This window comes from Fusarium tjaetaba, assembly GCF_013396195.1.
Source record: "Fusarium tjaetaba strain NRRL 66243 chromosome Unknown NRRL66243_c0000364, whole genome shotgun sequence".
Lineage (NCBI taxonomy): Eukaryota > Fungi > Ascomycota > Sordariomycetes > Hypocreales > Nectriaceae > Fusarium > Fusarium tjaetaba.
The window spans coordinates 623-20120 of NW_023501560.1; the positions used below are offsets into that span (position 1 = coordinate 623).

Below are 19498 nucleotides of genomic sequence, written 5' to 3' on the forward strand. Positions count from 1 at the left end.
GATAAGGACTGGGCGGAGACTTGGGGACAGTTAGATACGAAGCCCGCGTCTTCTTCATACAAAGAAACATATCTCTGTTTTAGGTGTATATCTCAACTCATCGCTGTAGGCAGAAGCGTAAAAACAGTTTTTTGATATATAATTCATGACAGAGTGCGGCCCAAATCTTGTTCTCACCAGTAAAGTCTAATATTATATGTAACCATCCAGCTCTCATTATCAAGGCTCCTTATCTTTTCCAGCTGACACTTGGGCTAGGCAATGATCATTCCGTCCTCTTTATACAAGTCTTCGGTCCAACATCCGAGGAAGCCTCCAACAGTTATCAACTCTGGTAGTTATTCCGTCAAAATAAATAGCCATAGCTTCACTCAAAAGAATAAGAGCAATTCAAAATTATCAGCAAGGCCACTGAAAACTATAAAAAAAAAGAAAGAAGAAAGACACTTGTCTATTGAATAGTCGCCATGAGACTAACACATGTTCAATGCTAAGGCGGCCCGTGTTATTAAGTCAATAGGCAATTTCATGAAACGCTTGTATTATTGTTTATATGGAAAAGCTGTTCTGACCGCTGTAGAGCCTGTTACCATCTACATGAAACCAATAACGACAACGCCTGTAAACACCCCGAAGACAATGCACCGTGCTTGTATCTTAATTCACCCATTTGGGGTCTATCCAAAACTGAAACCAAGCCCTCAAGTACAAACCCTTAGTACGCTTAAGATGTCAAGTCCCATTGTCCATCGCTTTGCGCTCACATTTTGACATGTAGGACAACTTCAACACAAGCACCTGGTTCCAAGCATGCGACTCTGATCTCGGTGATTCCAAAATCGTTCATAAAATAGGTCATTTAAGTAGTGTTGCGTCTTTCGTCGTTGTGAGGTCGCCGCTCCGGAGATGGCCTAGATCCGGAACTTCCAGAAGGTCCTCCATTGCTTTCTGTCCCTTCTTCCTCCTCTTCATCTTGTTCATGGACAGTTGGCATTGTGGCTGTCCTTGCCCTGATCCCTGTAGAGCGTTTCCTACGTCGAGAGCGTCTCCATACTACGGGCCGCATAAAGAAGCGCTCATACTAAGACTCTTCCTCTGAGTCGCTGTTATCGTTAATCCTGATAGCTCGCCATCTCCTATCGGTCAGGTCTTGCGCTGCAGTTCCTTCGCTTTCTGGATCGACATAACCCTGACCTCCAGCGATGCTTAGCGCAACGGGCAAAAAGACTAGGGCGTGGAGGGCGGCGAAAATGACCAGAGACAGCCAAACTCGGAAGTAATAGATCTCGAAGATCTTTGATCGCGTGAAGGCGAGTACAGAGACACCCAGAAGCTTCGTGATGGTGATGCCCGAAAAGACAGATCCTCCGACGTTAACAAGAGCAGTCCAAGCCCGGGCATCGCGACCACGGAAGGCATTGCTATTGCCTTCCATCACCGTGCGGGAAGGATACATGAACGCACGGGCGATATGAGCACAGAATTCAACAGAAATACCAACGCAAATGATGAGATTGACCAGAGAAACAGCATTCAGAGACACGTTGAACAGTGCCATGCTACCCATGATGTCCACAACGCTCATCACAACTGTGACAGAGACCACAGCTGCCGTAAGCAGTGAACCCAAGAGGACGGTCGCAACAGCAAAGATTATGCCAACAGCGGCACACAACAATACAGCTGTCAACGGTACAATGCTAAGATATTGGTCAAAGAAGATGTAGAAGACGCTATAGGGGAAAACATCCGCGCCTGTTCTTTCTTTGATATCAGAAGCGATGCGGCGAGCTGCGGAGTATGCAGCAATGAAATCTTCCTGGCTTCTCAGAGGAGTATGCATGGTTCTGAAGTGTGTAGACTTAACACGGTTGCCCTTATCATTAAGAACAACAGCCTGGCCATACGCGGCCTGGCCAGCGAGAGGGCATTCATCGCCGGTAGGGCTTGAAAGGAACTTCTTGAGATAATGAATGAACTCTTCGTCCTCAGGCATGCCGTAGAGTGTAGTATTCCATGCTGGCTTGCGATCAGCAAAGCAGGTTTGGTCATGCTCCACACAACATTGGTCATAAATGGGATTCAACCAGAGGAAGAAGTCGTCAATCCAACTGGCGGCAGGTGAAGAGATATAAGAAATATCCGATCTCTGTCGTTCAAGCTCGAGTGTATTCGTAAGAGAAAGATCCTGGCAAGTTGTGAATCTCGAGCAAATTTCTTGCTGCTGTTCTCGCTTGGAGGCATCAACTTCGCGGGTCACGAAATACACTGGCGGTCCGGTCTCCAGATACTCGTATAAGTCATTAAAGTAGGGGATCAGGTAAGAGCCATCAGGGATAGCAACTCGCTGGTCAAGACCAAGTTGGATCTTGGGCAAGAGTGCCAATCCACCGGCAAAGAGCCCAAGGAAAATTGTGACAACTGCAAGCTTGACCTTCTTCCCAAGAAGTCGTGGGGCATATGTATTCTTGATGAAGACCTGCAGCAAGCTCTCTTCCGCCATGTCTGAGCCACGGCTACCTCCCGAAGCAAAACTGTTGGCCCCATTGAGATGGACTCTAGCCTTAGTGATTTGCCACCAAGGCCACAGTTCACAACGATGGTCTTCAACCCGCATCTGGTTAAGGGAAAGGAAGGAAACGAACATCGTCATCTGAAGCACGGCGTTGACTAGGACAGCACCTGCAGCGTAAGCAGCGAAATTCCTAACAGCCGGCATGCCGACGGCGGTGCCGAGAGCAAATGCGACGGTTTCTGTGAGAGCAGAGAAGAGAATGGAGGGACCCATACGGCCCAGGGCTCTTGCAACTCGCTCCTCGACCATTTGATCAGGAAAGCTGACATTGACTCTTTCGAGTTCATGGACAATCAGGAAAATATTGTCAACGCCAACAGCTAGAACAATAAAGGGAATGACTTCAACAATGATGAGCGTAGCTTTCAGACCAACCCATGAGAAGAACCCAATAGAGGCAGCAATCGACATGAGGACAATAAGAATTCCCACGAGACCAAGTGTTACCTTGGACTCAACCAAGAGCACAGCAGGATTGCGGAAGATATGCTTCAGGGGGGTTCCAAGCGCCATGCAAGCGTAAACAAACATAACGATGTAACTGATGACGATAATCTTTGCATCTGTGTTGGTCGACTTGTTAAGTTCCTGCTCGAGACTAATCTCAGTATTGAAGGACAAGCGAAGGCCACGCTCCTTGGCTTCTTGTTGAACCTCGAGGAGTCGGTCGCGGAGGGAGTTTTCCCAATCAACAGCCCTTGCAAGGGCATCAGTTCCCTCTTGAGCGTTGTTAACAACCCAGGTCACAGTGATAGCATGGGCGTCAACCACATCGTCGTCGTAACCACCAAAGATCATATTGGGCTCGATGGGTTGTCCGAAGTCTGGTCGACAATCCACGGGGCTCTTGGCGCATGCGCGGAGGTCCTCTTTCCAATACTTGGGGTCAAATCCACCCTTGGCGTGCCAATAGGCTGAAACAGACTGCACGACACAAGCATCGTTGGAAGGTTTGAAGCAGAGATCCTGGAAGTATTTTCCATAGACAGGACTTTCGATCTTCTTGACGCTCTCCTCAACTTCAATCCACCATTTCAGGGTATCGTAAGTCAGAACAGGGCCTGGTCCAGATGGATCTGTATCGTTCACAAGGAAGACCTTTTCGGCACGGTAGAAGGGTCCAAAGTTGCTGTCGAAGTAGGCCTTCTCTTGTGCAGCAGCAGAAGAGGGGCTCACCCAAAGGCGGGCAGGTTCCTTCTCAAGGTCAAAACGGAACAATCCAACACTAAGGATGGCAACGAAGAGCAGGCTTAGACCGATACACCACCCAGGGAATCGAGCTGCAATGTGACCGAGCTGGTAGAAGGCTTTGTCGCACTTGTCGTTGACCCAGTATCTCTTAGTTGGGCGCTCACGCATCGCCTCCGTGTCAACTGGACCACCTTCGTCCTCATCATCACTATGCGAGGATTCATGCAACAGTCTTGTCCTTTCAACACGATGCTGAGAATACTTTTTATATGCGACGTGGCCAAAGACGGCGAGTATCAGTGTTAGCAGTAAAACGCTATACACGAAGATGGAAGCAAATGAGAGGCAAGGCAAAAGACCGACTCTGCAAGACTTTGAGTCTTTGACGTCTGGGAGCTTCGGGCAGACACCGGGACAGTCGACACATACGCAGCGGTAATCAGGGTCCTCATCGTTGCATTTCTTCGGTGTCATGTCCAATGGGTGGAGGTCGTGGTCGCTGTAATTAGTCGGAAAGTTGATCTGGAAAGGAGAACCGACGAGAGGTTTCTTATCTCCAAGGAACTTGAGCATCTCGGTATAGTTCTTAGCACCACCACCAATCAAGTCCATCGCCTTGCTGTTTGCGCCGCCAAACTTGACTTCTTTGCAACTGTCATAGAAACCAGAGCCATATTTCTCTGAAATGAGCTGGTCGAGTTCTGTTACGAGCTGCTTGCCGTTCTTGGGGGCAGAATCGGTCACATTGATAAAGAGAGACTGGTCCGGAGAACATGTGAATGTACAAAAGAGGTTGAAGAAGTTGTCTTTGCAAGCTGGGCAGGACCCAATGAGTGTACTTGGCGTACCGAGCTCGGACTTGAGTGCTTTGATCTATGTATCGCAGATTAGTATGAAGTAGTGATGGAGGTCCGTAGGATATACTCACTTGATCAAGGTTGCAGCAAACAGGTCCGGTCTTCCATTTCTGGCCGCAAAGTTCGACGAGTTCGTTACGAAGCTCTTCATCGGGATCTTCAGCCAAACCATTGTCGACACAGGGAAGTTCTTTGCCGAAAAAACTCTGCTTTCCACAGTGGCCGCGGAAAGCGCATCGTCCAGCTTCATGTTTCGGAGTATGCTGCTCAGCAAAGCCGAGGCCAGCAAGAAGAGCAGCCACAGCTCCTAGCTGGGGCACGATGCGTTGATGCATCTCGAAATTAGGGAGCCGCGCGCGGCGGGTGTTATATACGAAGTCGTAGGCCTAGTTGGTCGCGATCGAAGTTTCGTGTGGATATCGCTCTCAAGTTGACGTACGACAGGTACGGTGCGACGATAAGCGTGGGATGATGATGAAAGGTTAAGATGTTGGAGAAGCAATCATAATAGATTGTAGAATTGAAGTTTAGAAATTGAATAACGTGACTCAAATGGAGGTGAAACTCTAAAGGCGACGCGTCGACAAAGTAGGCGCAAACGAAACGGTTGCAGGTTCAGACTCGGAGGCAGGTGGTGATGTCGTAGCGCAGCAGGAGCCGTAACCGTAGCAGGTACAATAGCTCGGTGACGGCTGCAATGGAAAGCTCCAGCTTGAATGGGCCTCGAAGGCGGGCGCTGCAGAGGTCACGGCCGACCTGCGTCATTGGTTTCTGTGGGCCCAGTCTGCCTCTAATTCGCCAGCGTGATTAACTTAGTGGTCCTTGTGGTCTAAGAGGCCGGGGTCAGAAGCCGGGGTTGAGCTTAGCCATCGTATTAGCTCCAGTCAATGATTCATTCGGAGTTTGACTGCTATACCCTAGAGATATGGATGTGAATTTAATACATTCAGAGGTAGCAGTTATTGAGATCATGCTCAGTTCATTTGGTCGGCAAATGTAATCATCATGTCGCAGGGATAGATCTAAGCCACTCGTAGGGTTTGACTTCTATGTAGGGCCCTGAAATCCATTCATACCTACCTAGGTAGATAGGTGCAAGGTTTCTATAAGTGTCAAGAGTCGTATTTATGTGCCTAAATAAGTAAATTTCAACTCTGCAGAACTGAGAAATGCATCGCCCTATCCATAGATAGTACTCCGTAACCACTATATATATCCAGACAGCATTCCATAATGTAATCCTTGATCATAAACCCGCTACTCTTGTGCTAGAAACTTGGACGAATATATACCTAGTCACTATACTTAGGTATCATTGATTGCTCTGAATCCAAGGGTTCAACTTGGACAAACATTAACGGAATATTACACAAAACCACGATAGATGCAGATTCTGCCAGTCAGATAAACAACCTTATCAATATAGTCTAAGCCTAATAGTAAAAGCAGCCAAGTTAGTGCTATCATCAGATATGAAGCATGAGGCATTCTCGCTCAGACATCCCCAATTTTCTACCAGCATAGGCCCGTGTAAAGTCAATCAACAGACCCGAAAGTGAATTCAGGTATGAATGCTCCCAATAAACCCAAGACTTCAGGTCTTGTGCTACTCATTAATTGTATTGTATTTCCAACTTTGCAACCCCAAGCCTAGTTATCATGGCACGTGATACGTCAAGCAACTTGAACTAACTCCACCGTCGCCCAAGAGCCTCGAAAACACCACGACTCTTTCAATCTTTCTGTGTGTATAAAGCACGGGAAGTTTCTGAAGACTTGGCGACATAGTTTTTCTTATTACTTGTAGCATTATATAAAGTACCATGCTTTATTCTGGAACCAGCCATAACCATCACAACACTATCCCTCCCCCAAGATGCCAGAAACCTCAGAAGAGCTTATGCAAAAGCTTGTGGTATGTTCATTTATTATTATTATGGTGGTTTCAGCGCGTATATATCTAGTTGTCGAGTCATAGAAGCGAACTTTTGAGCCAGTATGGCACCAAGATATCGTGAGAATGACCGTGAGATATAATATCGTGTTCGTGCACTGTCATAGATAAGAGACTCATACTGACGTATGATGTTGCAGGAAAAATTCAGGTTGCTCCTGGACGAAGCCCTCATAGTTGCTATCGCCAGCGACCATGATCTCACAGAAGCTTCTCAGTACAAGTCAGCTCAGACTGTCTTAGAAGACCTTGCCCAGCATGTCTCAACAGAAGAAGCGACAGGATTCAACCCAAGCGGCATTTCGAACATGCCTGAAGATGCGAATGGCGACGAGAGTACGGCTGAGACGAGCAGCCAACAGGCCTCTCGTGCTCACGACACAGATACCACTTCCGCCAGCGATCAAACTGCATCGACAACAAACACAACCTACTCCATACCCAGACTTACTTCGTTCGATGATGATAGCGAGGAGAATAAAGCCATGCTCCTCCAAAGCATGTTTAGTGAGCTCAAGGCATTTGACATTAAACACTCACTGAAAAAGGCAAATGGTGATGTGCAGACTGCGCTCGATGACCTACTGAACATCCAGTATCTTAAATCAACAGGTCAGGAGCAGAAGGGCATTGATGGCTTCTTTGAGCCCGACGAAGCCGTTGGTAAGAAGAAGAGAAGGAACAAGAAGAAGGGCAAAAAAGCTTTGAGAGGCGAAACACCATCATCCAGCAGTGGAAATATCTCTCCATCCCCCGATGACCTCAAGGAGTTGAAGCGTATGTTCTAACCAATCATTTACCAGACCGTGATAACTAACAGTCTGACTTAGGCCAGGACGAGATCGCATATCTAGCAGACAGGCTGGACTTACCCTTTGGAGTAGTCTCCGATATCTACCACAACAAACGCTGTGCGAGTGGCGCCGCTGCAGTTGAGATCTTGCATCGATACATGTCACAAGGCATCGAAACCCAGGATAAAGAGGCAAAGAAATATGCACAGGAACTCGCCCAAAAATATCAGAATGTTCCGGAGAAGTTTATGTCGACAATTGTGCAGGTTACGGGCTCTTCAGCGCAAGAATCAGAAGACATCGCGGCGCTTGTTAGCAAACATTTCGTCAAGAATCCCTGGACACAAAAGCTTGAAGTCAGTTATCAACTGACGCCACTGCCCGTAGAGGACATCGAAGGATTTGAGACAGTTACGCGAGGGAAGTCCAAGCTGGCCCGGCCGGTATCAGGAAGCACGAGCTTTCCCGTCGGCTCGTCAGCGTACGCGCAAGCTGCTGAGAGAGCCAGCCAATACAATCGAGCCAAACGTGAAGCAGCGGCTTCAGCAGCATCCTTAAATCGACGTGGTGCCTCTAATCCACTCTACCGACAGGCAGCAGGTTATTATTCTGAAAGGGCACGAGAGCAGGCTCGATATGAAATGCATGCTACGTCAACAGCGGCAAATTTACTCGTTGATAAGCAAAGCACATCAACTTCAATTGACTTACACGGCCTCAACGTGCAGTCTGGCGTGAGCATTGCTCGCGAGAGAGTCCAGTCCTGGTGGGCTGGCCTGGGAGAGTTTCGATCTGATAAGGCTCGACAGCAGCCTTTTACTGTCATAACTGGACTCGGCCGCCATAGTGCTGGTGGTGTGTCAAAGCTGAGACAAGCTGTGGCTTCAGCTCTCCTCCAAGATGGGTGGAAGATGCAGGTTGAGACTGGACGCTTTCTCATCGAGGGTAGGCTATAAACGCCAAGATAAAGAATGCCTTGCGGTGGCTATCTCATCTATATTTTGGAAATATTCCGCATTGGCCTGGATCAACCAGATCGGCAATTCTTACGACAGCTCATTGCTCAAACGGTCAGATGGGATAACATTCACCTCAAGTTTTGGCCATGTTGGAGTTCTGGACCCCGAATTCAAGCAAAGGCTTACGCAGCCTCTGATCCACAAATGAACCCGAAACAGTCATGACAACCAACTGCATGTTTCCTGCGTCGACCCTGGCGAATAGACGAGCGGAAATAGTACTGTTAGCGCAGCCATTACCATGGAAACTCGGACCATGCAGCTTTAAGGCTGTGCTAGGCACGCACGAAACATGATCCTTCGCTCCTTGCGCTAAACCTCTGCCAAAGATCAGAGTAAACGCGGCGGTTTCCTAGATAGGATATGGCTTTGCTTTTGTTTTGTCACATCATGCCCCTGTGGGTGCTATCACGGTGTTATTGTATAAGTACTGAGGTGTCCGCCATGAGACACCAGTATCACCACTTACAAGGCTGACCATAAAAATTCACGGATCACTCACTCATCGACACTTCAGTATGGCGGCCAAGAACCAGTCAGGACAGCCTTCTTATGAGCCTCTTCCCAGAGAGGACCCCGCAGCTGCGCTGCTGTCACCATCCGACCGGGAGGATAGAGACAATGGGAAGACGCCCGTGTTCCGACTCTCTTTCTCACCTATCATGCTGTTACGATTGATGATTGTCCCTATCGTCATCACCGATGTAGTTTTCATCTGCATGCCCTATGACTCTCCAGGATCAGCCGCCGTTTTCGCAATCGGTGGAATTTTCTTGGCTATTTGGCATGCGTCCCGCGTCTTCAAGAGCCTCCTCCCAGGCAGGAAGAGCAACAAGTTCGACCTCAAGATCGGAAACTTTTTCTGCACCGTTGGCACGACTTCGCTTGCCTCACGCTCAAGCCGTGGCGCCGGGACTTATATTGTCAGCGCTATCGACTTTTCTTTCGGTCTTTTCTTCATCGGACCAAGTGTTCTGTCCTTCATTACATATAACTGGGCTTATCTCGCAAATATCTCGGGCCTGAGTCTTACGGTTGTGTAAGTATCCAACTGATGGTTTCGGTCATTCAAGTGATGCTAATAGTGTATTACAGGATCATGCAGTCGGCCATTGCTGTTCTCAACCTGATCAGTCTTTTCCGCAAGATGAAGATCGTTGTCTACAGGGGCGAGGACGAGGACGACTACCTGTACTCGATCCCTGACCTCGATGTCTTCCGAGACGAAGTTTCTGAGCCCCGCGACTCGATGGCTTCTGAGGTCTAGAGGACCAAATCGGAATTTTACTAAAGGAACCCAGTACCTAGCCTCTAATCTCTTCCTTCCAAAGATAACACCGACTACAAAGACCGAGGCCAAGAGGACTATGGATTAGCCCGATACGATAATGTTCTGAGAACAATATCTGGGTGGAAAATGTATATGGTGTAGTCTGTGAGTAACCTGTATTTTGCTGCCGCAGTGACAGGCGGTATAGATAGCTTTCACATAGCGTGACGTGAGATGAGAATTGAATATTGCCGTACACCTTCATCTCCTACTGCTTCTGCCGCTGAAGATTCTGTCCAACCCTCTCCCAGACAGCCTGACCTGTAGTAAAGGTGGTGAAGAACATGGCTAAACTAACTAAGCCGGGCTCAAGCTCGACCCATCCAACTGTAGTGGTGGGAAGAAGCATATCGAGGAGATCAGAAACGAGAGCGCGGAGGAGAGTGTAGCCTTCACTCTTGAACTTCTTCATCCAAGCACGTCTCTCGATCTTGCGTTTGTTGACGATGCTCTTGAGACGCTCACGCTCTTTGTCGAGATCTTCCTTGGTCATCTTCTCAGAGAGAACCGCAGTCTCCTTCTCTGTAGTAATAAGCTCGGCTGGTTTTTCCGTAGAGCTGATGCTAACAGTCTCGCGTTTGACAGAGGCAGGAGTCCCAGCGACTAGTCGATACAGTCTGATAACCGTGACAAGAACAGAAGTGTACAATCCAGCGAACCAGAAAAGTTGCGACTGGTAATCAATCTCCTGGAATTTCTCAGGACTAAAGATACGAAGGTTCTCGATGCCGCAGAGATCAAGGAGAGTCAAAGTCTCCATCATGCCGAACATGCCGAAACAGGTCTTGCTAATGATATCAAGCCACACATCGATGCTCTTATCGCCTTGAGCGACGTAAACGAGCCATCCTGCGCGGAAAGTGTCCAAAAAGCGGAAGAACCGAATGAAACGTCGGGAGACGTTGATTTGGCCGCCTAGAACGCGGAGAGATAATGTTGATGACACCTTAGGCTGGACAAGGGCAAATAGAGCTGGGTACCAGACTAGAAGAGAGCATATCGCTTGAAAACCACGGAGAATTCGCTCGATGCCGACTGAGAATAGTTAGTGAGTGTGTCTGGTGAGGATTTGTGAGAGAAATACCAAGATCTGTGCCAAAGGCAACAAAATGCTCATATTTTCCCACCATAACTGCTGGTCTACCGAGACAGAGGTGTAAGAAACAAACTGAAAGAAGTCGAGATTTATGCCACGAATTTATATACGTCTAACGCAAATGAACAGAAAATTACAAATCATTGACCCCTGGTTGTTAGGTTGTTTGTTGAATAGGCGGTGTTGATGGGGCCAGCCAGTAGTTCAATGTTAGTGGATCCTCACATACACGTAGATTGAATACGGCAATTTGAAGCGACTTGTATATGAGTGAATGATACAATATTCTCACATACATCGAAGCTGTTTTTATTTTCACTTGAAGAGGATTCATTCAGGCAAACATAGTTTACTTTATCAAATCTTACTCCCATTGAACAATAAGTAAATATAACACATGGCATCTACCTAATAGTTGTAGTTATGCACAAGTACGATGCAAGACACGTCAAGCTTAATTCCTTCCTCTCTCCATGCCCTTTTCTACTCAAGATACCAATTATTGACCGGGAGACACCAACTTGCCTTGGGCTCTGGCATTATGGTTCCATCCACCAGCAAGGGCCTCACCACCATGCTCCTGGGAGAACTTCTGGATACGAGCCTCCAGCTCAGGTCGGAAGTGTCGGATAAGACCCTGAATAGGCCAGGCGAAGGCCTCTCCCAGAGCTAAGCACCATTAGTACAGCGTTATAGACAGGTGATTGAGATAAGAACTTACCGCAAATAGTGTGACCCTCAACCTGCTTGGTGAGCTCCTGGAGCATGTCAATCTCACGCTCGCGGGCCTGACCCTTCTCAAATCGCTTCATCATCTGCTCTGTCCAATTGCTACCCTCTCGGCAAGGTGTGCACTGGCCGCAACTCTCGTGGCGGTAGAAGTGGCTGAGACGGCTGATAGCTCGGACAATATCGGTGCTCTTATCCATAACGATAACAGCAGCAGTGCCAAGACCAGACTGGCTGTCCTTGAGGGCATCAAAGTCCATCAGCTGGTCATCGCAGACGTGCTTGGGGAGAACAGGAGTAGAAGAACCACCAGGGATGACAGCCAAAAGGTTATCCCATCCACCTCGAACACCACCACAGTGCTTGTCAATCAGCTCACGCAGAGGAATGGACATCTCCTCCTCAACAGTGCAGGGGTTGTTGACATGGCCAGAGATACAGAACAACTTGGTGCCCTGGTTACGCTCTCGGCCGAAGCCAGCAAACCAGCTTCCTCCTCGTCGGCAGATAGTAGGGGCAACCGCAACAGTCTCGACGTTGGTAACAGTTGAAGGGCATCCGAAAAGACCGACGGCAGCAGGGAACGGGGGCTTAAGACGAGGCTTTCCAGGCTTGCCCTCCAGAGACTCAATAAGAGAAGTCTCCTCACCACAGACGTAGGCACCAGCACCTCGGTGCAGGTAAACATCGAAGTCGTAGCCGGAGTCACAGGCGTTCTTTCCGATCAGGCCGGCGGCGTAGGCCTCGTTGATGGCTCGCTGGAGAACAGCAGCCTCCTCGACGAATTCACCACGGATGTAGATATAGGCGGCGGTTGCGTTCATGGCTCGGCCAGAAATAAGACATCCCTCGATGAGCTTGTGTGGGTCCTTTCGCATAATCTCACGGTCCTTGCAGGTTCCGGGCTCACCCTCATCGGCATTGACGACGAGATAACGGGGCTTGGTGTCCTTATCCCAGTCCTTGAAGTTCATGAAAGACTACAGAGCGTTGGGTTAGAGACAATTGATGCTGGGTCGGCCTCCTGAGCCGTAAAACCAATCTTGGAGAAACCTACCCATTTGAGACCCGAGGGGAAACCAGCACCACCTCGTCCTCGAAGACCGGAGGCCTTGACCTCGCTGATGATCCAATCGTGTCCCTTGAGAATAATCTCCTTGGTCTTGTGCCAATCGCCCATCTTCCTAGCACTCTTGAGGTCCACGGGATATCGGTTATAGAGGTTCTGGAAAATGCGATCCTGGTCTCGTAGACCACCGTATGTTCGCTTCGGGGCGCCGTCCTGGACAGTAGCCAGACCCCTCACGGCGGTCCGTGAGAGGCCGACGGCCTTCTTGGGCGCCGTTCTCGTGGACAGCATTGTGCTCGATCGTTGTCGGGTGGCGGTTTGGAGATGGTTGAACGTCAAGTTGCGGCACTTCAAGTTTCCCGGGCGAGATCCATTTCGTGACCAGGCCGTTCAGAAATAGCGGGCTAGTGATTGGCCAATCCATTACGCGATTATTCAGCCACTCAAGTTAGCCAGGACTTTGCTCCACACCAATTCTCACATATTAACAGAAGTCTTTCTTATCGTTTCTGTTAAGCGCATCAAGTGCCCTTTGCCCCCGATTTGCCTCCAACCGATATCCTGGAGTCATAGATCCTGGTAGCGCCGCTTCACGTAAGCATTCAGGGAAGGGTTTCTATTCGACGGACTCGATCTGTGGTGTCGCAACACCAACTCAAGTATCGTGGGCTTTGTTTACAAGCTTCATCTCGACTTCCTCCGCCGTGTTGATGAGAAATGACCACTGACATCTGTGCGATGATAACCTGAGTCGCGTTCATCATGTCTAGCAAAAGACATTCCATTCTTCCCGCTATCGATCGCAGTGGTCCCAGGCCTCCCGTCCATTTCTCAGATTCCCTGACCATCTCCGATAATGCGATTCTCCAAGGAACACACTCGATCACGATACAATCAGAAACAGTAGTACACCCTCGGTCAAAGTTTGAGTCAAACTCGGGATCTATTTTGATCGGGCGACGATGTCTCATTCACGAACGAACACACCTGGGAACTCGCCCTGTCGACACTGATACTGCGCAACGCGGTGGCGTCGTGCTGGCAGACTTTGTTACAATTGAGGCAGGCAGTGTTATTGAAGCTGGAAATACCGAGATCGGCGAGGGTACGGTGGTTCACGCTGGGTCAACTATCGGGAGTGGTGCTAGGATTGGCAAGGTAGATATGAACCCCCCATCTTCGTGATCAGGAGCTGACAATATCTAGAATTGCACCATTACGCAGATGACGAAGATTGCCCCTGGAACAATACTGCCCGACAACACTGTAGTCTTCTCGAATGGGACAAGACGAATCGATCGACGTAACCTTGGTGATCAGAGGAAGATTGCCTTGATGAAACAGCTCGCTGTCCTACGAAAAATGATACCCAGTAACGCCGATAAATTTAAATAAGATACCCATACATATTCTATTTTGAACAACCTCATTATATATGATAAGGCTCAGCGGGTTCCCTTTTGGTGATACTCCTTTGTTCTATCACTATATTGATCACAAAGAATCTACACACATTCTCCATAAAGTATAGTTACACCCCATGAGCAGCGAACAACACCGAATAGCATCTCATCACAACGGGCAGGGTGCGGCAATGCATACAGCTCATATTAAAATATTATTATGGCCCAGTGAGGGCATATGGCACATAAAACAAGACCGAGATGTAGGCCGTGCCTTCGTGAGACGAATCAAGACTATCATCTTCGGTCTCTGTGAAATAAGGCCAGCCCTGTTATCACCACCATAATAGCCCATCTCTCTCCAAGAAGTCCTGTCAAGCCCGTTCCCATAAAACGAAAATGCGCAACCTTTGTCAAACTTCTTCCATCGCCCATCGTCCAAGCTGCAACAACTTCGTTTCCTTGGCTATCTTTAAAGCCGCCTGGCGCAAATGCCATATTTCCCCCTCCAGGAGCACCACGGCTCATACGCACAAGCTTCCAGCCATAATAATGACCACCCAAGCTTGCTATGACATCTCCACGTGAGCGCCGCCACTCAAATCTCTCTCGTGGTCCATTGCCAAGTGGTCCGACTTCGATAGCAAAGCTATAGCCTGTACCGAGACCACTGTGTGAACCTACTGGTTCAACTACTTCGCGTGCCAATGGAGCTCCCGAGCCTGGCACTGGAGGCAATTCGACTTCGAAACTAGCGCTCATGAACATGAAACTTGCAGAGGCCAGAGGTGAATATGACGGGCCTGGACCAGAGTGTAAAAGAATTGGCGGTAGATCACTCAGGCCGGAATGTGCGGAGTAGAGGTAGAGAGGGTGGTTTTGATGTTCAGCGAGTGTATAGGAGTTATTGGGCCATCCTTGGTAGTACAGATTGAAGGCCGGTGGGAATTGGCGTGGAACAGCTGGTGGTTGGCTGGGGCCTGCAGTTGGAGGAGGACCCTGTGATGCTGATGCTGATGCTGATGCTTTTGGTTGCGGAGCTGCAGCTGCAGCTGCAGGCGGAGGTTGTGCAGGGAGCTTCTTATGCTGGTTTTGGCTCTCGGCGTATGAAGGCGGAGGTTCATCTGGAACATCAGAGGGATTCATTTTCTTTTGAAGGTTCGGGGCTTGAAGTGTGTTTGAGAGGTAAATCAGTGAAGCCGACCACAAGTGAAAGCGATGACGTCGTCAGTAAAGTAGCTAATAGTCAGTCGTCGCAAGAGAAGCAATATTAGCAGCTCGTATCAAATTTATAGAATTTCTACGAGGTCGAGTATAGTGATTGGAGAAGTCGAGAGGACAATGTCAGCGAAAGTGAACAGGTTTTGTATAAAAGCCAAGAGGTTGAGGTCGTGCTGCAGTGATATCAGTGTATTGCGTAGATAGAATGTGGCTGTGAGCTGAGTTTGTGGCTATGCATGTTACAATTTCAGCTTGAGCCTTTGGATCTTATGCATGCATAAGTGAACGACTGTCAAGGCTCCGTTATAAACGGTGAGCGCTAGACCACAGCAAAGGCAGCCGACGGTATGTGGGATACAGACAAGTTGTGCATGATTCGGTATCCGCCAAGAATATCCCTGGATCAGGGGTCTTCTGACACGTCGTCACTTATATGGAGCTCCGGATATCCTGGGATGCACCACGTCCTGTCGTTGTGAGCTATTCCGGGGAAGTCGGCTCTTGAAAATGCATTATCGTATCCACTTGTATGTAGCTCATGAAACCAAGGCTAAAACTGCAGTTATGATGTCGATGCTTGGAGAGACAATGACATGTTCAAGCCAGTGGAAGAGGCACGTGTTGTCGTAGCATGATGATCTGACTGACGACGATGCTTGAAGTATCGAGATATAGGAGTAAACATCATGATATTCTTATGATCTCCAGTCACCTATCTTAAGCCGTGAATGCTCTCATCAGAACCAGCCACTCATTCTTTCTATGAATTCAAACCCATTCTTTATGCAAAAGACCAGCGCTAACCAAGACCTAATTCACAATGACCACGCCATTACCCAATTCCTGTTTTTTATCGCTCTAAATAACATGTCTTAAAATCTGTACCATATGTAAATGCACAACTTTTCTGTAACACAAAAGATAAATGATTTCCCAATGCTGATGCCAATGCTGATGCTGCGCTGAACTTGAAACAAATAAAGCAATTAGAAACTGAACAAGGCACTGCGGCGCTTACCCAGAGGGTAGATGAGCAAAGAGCTCATAAAGAGACCAACGGCGATACCGATGGCGATCTGAATCATGGAGGCAGCAACGCTGAATACCAAGTTATCAGGGTTCGAGCCCTGCTGGAACTGAACAGAGGAGGTTCCATTGATCTCACCAGTGGCGTTGGTGATAGAGTTGGCGACTTGCAGACCACTGAGCAATCCTCCAGTGGACGCAAGACTTCCAGGCACTTGACAGAACACTGCTGGAATAAGAATTGCGGCTGCAACACCGTGTCGAAGTCGAGAGTAAAGGTTGGCAAGGAGTCCAACGGCCAATGCACCCAGTGTGCTGGAGATCTGAGGGCTAGACTTGAATCTCTGTCCACTCCAGTAGTTTACCATGTAACCAGCAAATGAAACGATGACCATGACGGGCATCTGACGCCATTTGGCTTGGTAGACGATACACATGCTGATGACGAAGAATGGCACGAAAATGAAGCCGTAGTAGGGGTTCATGGCATCGGGACAAGTTGTAGTGTTGGACGGGTTACTGTCGAATAATCCGTAAAGAGCGGCACCAACAGTGATACCGAATCCGAGGAGAAGGGAGTAAATGACGGCGTAGACAATTCGAATCGAACCGGGGACAATAGCGCGAGATTGGAGTTCGAGAGCAGAGCACACTGTATTATGTTAGTTTTTATCACATTATGAGGTAGGGAGAATTGACTTACAAACCATGTAACCGGGCAGCAACATGACAATACCGCCCTGCGCCAAAGCGCCGAAACAAAAGATCTCTTCGCCTCCACTGGAGATACTGCCAAACGTTCTAGCCAAGAAACTGACAATGATGGTAGAAGAAACTTCGAAGACGTTGCTATAAAGCGCAGAGTTGGGGGCCACAATAAGCTGGAGTACTCCAATAAGACAGCCGAAAGCGAAGATGAGAGGAAGATCGATGAGACGAGCTCCGAAAGAGAAAGGGGCAGCACAGACACTCATGAGTCCAAACATGACAACTCTCAGCCACCTGTGGAACTTGTCCTTGCGCTTCATCAAGGTCTCGAGTTTCTCGGTAGCTTCTTCAACACCGACAATGTCGTGCATAACCTCCTTGTAGATAAGATGAACATCCTTCAGCTTGCCTAGATCAATACCCTGCGATGTGCGAACAATTCTGACTTCGGTGGTGTGAGTCGATCTATCATCGAAAGAGATAATCATGCATCCAGGAAGATATAGAAATTGACCATCGATTTCGAGAACTCTGGCAGACATGCTAAGATACTCCTCCAGTCTATGAGTGGGAGCTCCAAAAAGCATGAGAGCACGGCAGAGTTTGATGATGTAGTCCTGTCGGGCTAGAGTCTCGGCGATATGGACTGTGATACGTGCTTCTTGTTGTTGCCAGAGACCACTGAGGCGGTTTGCGCTTGTTGTTCGCTTGTGGCCAGGTCTTTGGGGCTTCTTTCCAGTAGGTTTCTTCCTCTTGTCCTCCGGGTCATTGGGGTTGGCGAGTCGCGATGAGGCCTCGATGAGGTTGGCGAGAGTGTCCTGGGACCTGTTCTGATCGTACCATTTTCGCTTTGGTGTAGATGCTCCAGATGGCGTTCCTTGAACTGTAGGAGTACCGCCTTCACTTAGGACCGAAGAGGTAGAGGCAGCTCGGTGGTGTGAGCCCTTGAAAGGAGGATCTGGGGGTTTGTAGAGCTTCAAAAGCTGAGATAGTACGCTTCCACGATACTGTTCAGGTGCTGGAACATCGTATAAGACTCCATCAAAGTTTCCGTCATATACTTCGGCAAGGGGAACTCTTTCTTCCTGTTTTGTGTCCTTTTTGTCTGGTGTCTGCTGACCAGTGCTACTAGGTCCAAATCGCTGAGTGTGTGCTCGAACAAGCTTGAAGGCTTCTTCCTTCAAGCCATGCGCCTCTTGCTCCTCAGACGGAAGCTTGTGGAAACCTTCTCGGCTGCTGCTACCTTCGTTGAGAGTCTGGAGTGGGATACTGGAACCATAAGGACTGTCCCACGCGGCTGTTCCAGTGCTGGATTCGAGTGAGTCTCTGTCAATGGCTGATGAATCATTGTGAATGTTTGCCGCCATTATACGGGCACGTTCCTGGGCAGCCACCATCGCCTCCTTTGACTCAGGGTCTGACTCATGCTCGGCATCATGAAGAGTCTTCACGGCCTCTGCAGAACTGCCACGCAAAAGTGATGGCCTGGGCTTCGCGATGGGGCCTCCAGCAGCAGGAGGGGGAGTAGATGATTTTGGTGGAGGGTTTGCGGCAGCATTGCTGTTGAACCGCACCCGCGCCTTGTCCTTCTTCAAAGCTGCAGCAGCGGTCTTTGGGCTTGGTGGTGTATCGGTACCAGAGCCAGAAGCTGAACCAGAACCAGTCTTGGGCGGTTCAGGTCCGACTTCTAGGTCGGGTTCGTCTTGAATATCTCGAGAAGTGCCCTCCATTGGATGGTGAGTGACTGGAATATACCTTGAATCAGGTACAAGATATCGATTTCCTTTAGTAACGAGCGAAGGAAGTGGAAAAGATGGGACTGTGATCCAAGATGTACAGGGATAGACTGGAGAGCCTCAACAACACCTTTCGCGGGGAAGGGCGGGTTTACGTTATTATATGAAGATCGCAAACTCTATGGGCTCCATCAACAAGCTTTGCGGGTTCCAGTGTTAGAATTGGGTATCGTACGTACGTACGACTAACACGGACGGGCCCTGTCCATCTCCGGCAAAAACAGCGATCACCTCCCTCGGGCTCGTACAGTACAGGCCCCGTGACGTAGTGGATGTGGAGGCACAAGGGAGAAAATTGAGCCCCGAAGTCTTGGAGATTCTTGGAGCTTATTGTGAAACCGCTTGGTTCGAGTTTTTCTTAGGTAAATTCCAGGCCAGCATCACGACGTCGTGGCCATCGGAACGCCATCCGGCCGGCAGTCCGGGGATAATTGAGCCAAGGCCCACCAGGTGAAAAACACTAAACAGGCTCATGACTCTGGTAGCTCGTTCTATTTTGGAAGAGAAGCCTGAGAAGGCCGGGTAGAAGAGTCAAGCGAAGCTTCTGATATCCATAGACTCTTGGTCCAGAATCTCAAAAAGGAGTCGCTTCATCAAAGTCTTTCAATTCTCCCCGTTCGCCTCCATCGCTAGTCTACAAATATTTTATTCTTCCACCTCTGTTGAAGAAATTGTAGGGGGGCTTGCCAGGATTAGCATGGCGTCTCGGTTACCAATGCAAGATTCGTCT

At 48.8% G+C, this 19498-nt stretch overlaps 7 protein-coding genes across 7 annotated transcripts; 3 read left to right on the forward strand and 4 right to left on the reverse strand.

Annotated features, from left to right (window-relative positions):
• Positions 1-1081: 1081 nt before the first annotated feature.
• On the reverse strand, positions 1082-4958 carry FTJAE_12837 (Niemann-Pick type C-related 1 protein; the record flags this gene model as incomplete). Its single annotated transcript, XM_037345921.1, has 2 exons — positions 1082-4639; positions 4695-4958. 2 exons carry the CDS (start codon positions 4956-4958, stop codon positions 1082-1084), a joined length of 3822 nt encoding a protein of 1273 aa, XP_037200119.1.
• A 1541-nt stretch (positions 4959-6499) lies between these two features.
• Positions 6500-8327, forward strand: FTJAE_12838 (uncharacterized protein; the record flags this gene model as incomplete). The annotated part of the gene is made up of 3 exons (XM_037345922.1): positions 6500-6538; positions 6718-7354; positions 7408-8327. The coding sequence occupies 3 exons, from the start codon at positions 6500-6502 to the stop codon at positions 8325-8327; spliced, it is 1596 nt and encodes a 531-aa protein (XP_037200120.1).
• Positions 8328-8908: 581 nt separating this feature from the next.
• On the forward strand, positions 8909-9657 carry FTJAE_12839 (uncharacterized protein; the record flags this gene model as incomplete). The annotated part of the gene is made up of 2 exons (XM_037345923.1): positions 8909-9429; positions 9486-9657. 2 exons carry the CDS (start codon positions 8909-8911, stop codon positions 9655-9657), a joined length of 693 nt encoding a protein of 230 aa, XP_037200121.1.
• Positions 9658-9928: 271 nt separating this feature from the next.
• Positions 9929-12905, reverse strand: FTJAE_12840 (NADH2 dehydrogenase (ubiquinone) flavo 1 precursor; the record flags this gene model as incomplete). The annotated part of the gene is made up of 4 exons (XM_037345925.1): positions 9929-10755; positions 11324-11485; positions 11538-12525; positions 12603-12905. The coding sequence occupies 4 exons, from the start codon at positions 12903-12905 to the stop codon at positions 9929-9931; spliced, it is 2280 nt and encodes a 759-aa protein (XP_037200122.1).
• A 471-nt stretch (positions 12906-13376) lies between these two features.
• On the forward strand, positions 13377-14009 carry FTJAE_12841 (dynactin 6; the record flags this gene model as incomplete). Its single annotated transcript, XM_037345926.1, has 2 exons — positions 13377-13772; positions 13821-14009. The coding sequence occupies 2 exons, from the start codon at positions 13377-13379 to the stop codon at positions 14007-14009; spliced, it is 585 nt and encodes a 194-aa protein (XP_037200123.1).
• A 305-nt stretch (positions 14010-14314) lies between these two features.
• FTJAE_12842 (uncharacterized protein) lies at positions 14315-15163 on the reverse strand (the record flags this gene model as incomplete). The annotated part of the gene is made up of 1 exon (XM_037345927.1): positions 14315-15163. The coding sequence occupies one exon, from the start codon at positions 15161-15163 to the stop codon at positions 14315-14317; it is 849 nt and encodes a 282-aa protein (XP_037200124.1).
• Positions 15164-16224: 1061 nt separating this feature from the next.
• FTJAE_12843 (PRM10 Pheromone-regulated) lies at positions 16225-18702 on the reverse strand (the record flags this gene model as incomplete). Its single annotated transcript, XM_037345928.1, has 2 exons — positions 16225-16916; positions 16968-18702. 2 exons carry the CDS (start codon positions 18700-18702, stop codon positions 16225-16227), a joined length of 2427 nt encoding a protein of 808 aa, XP_037200125.1.
• Positions 18703-19498: the final 796 nt, after the last annotated feature.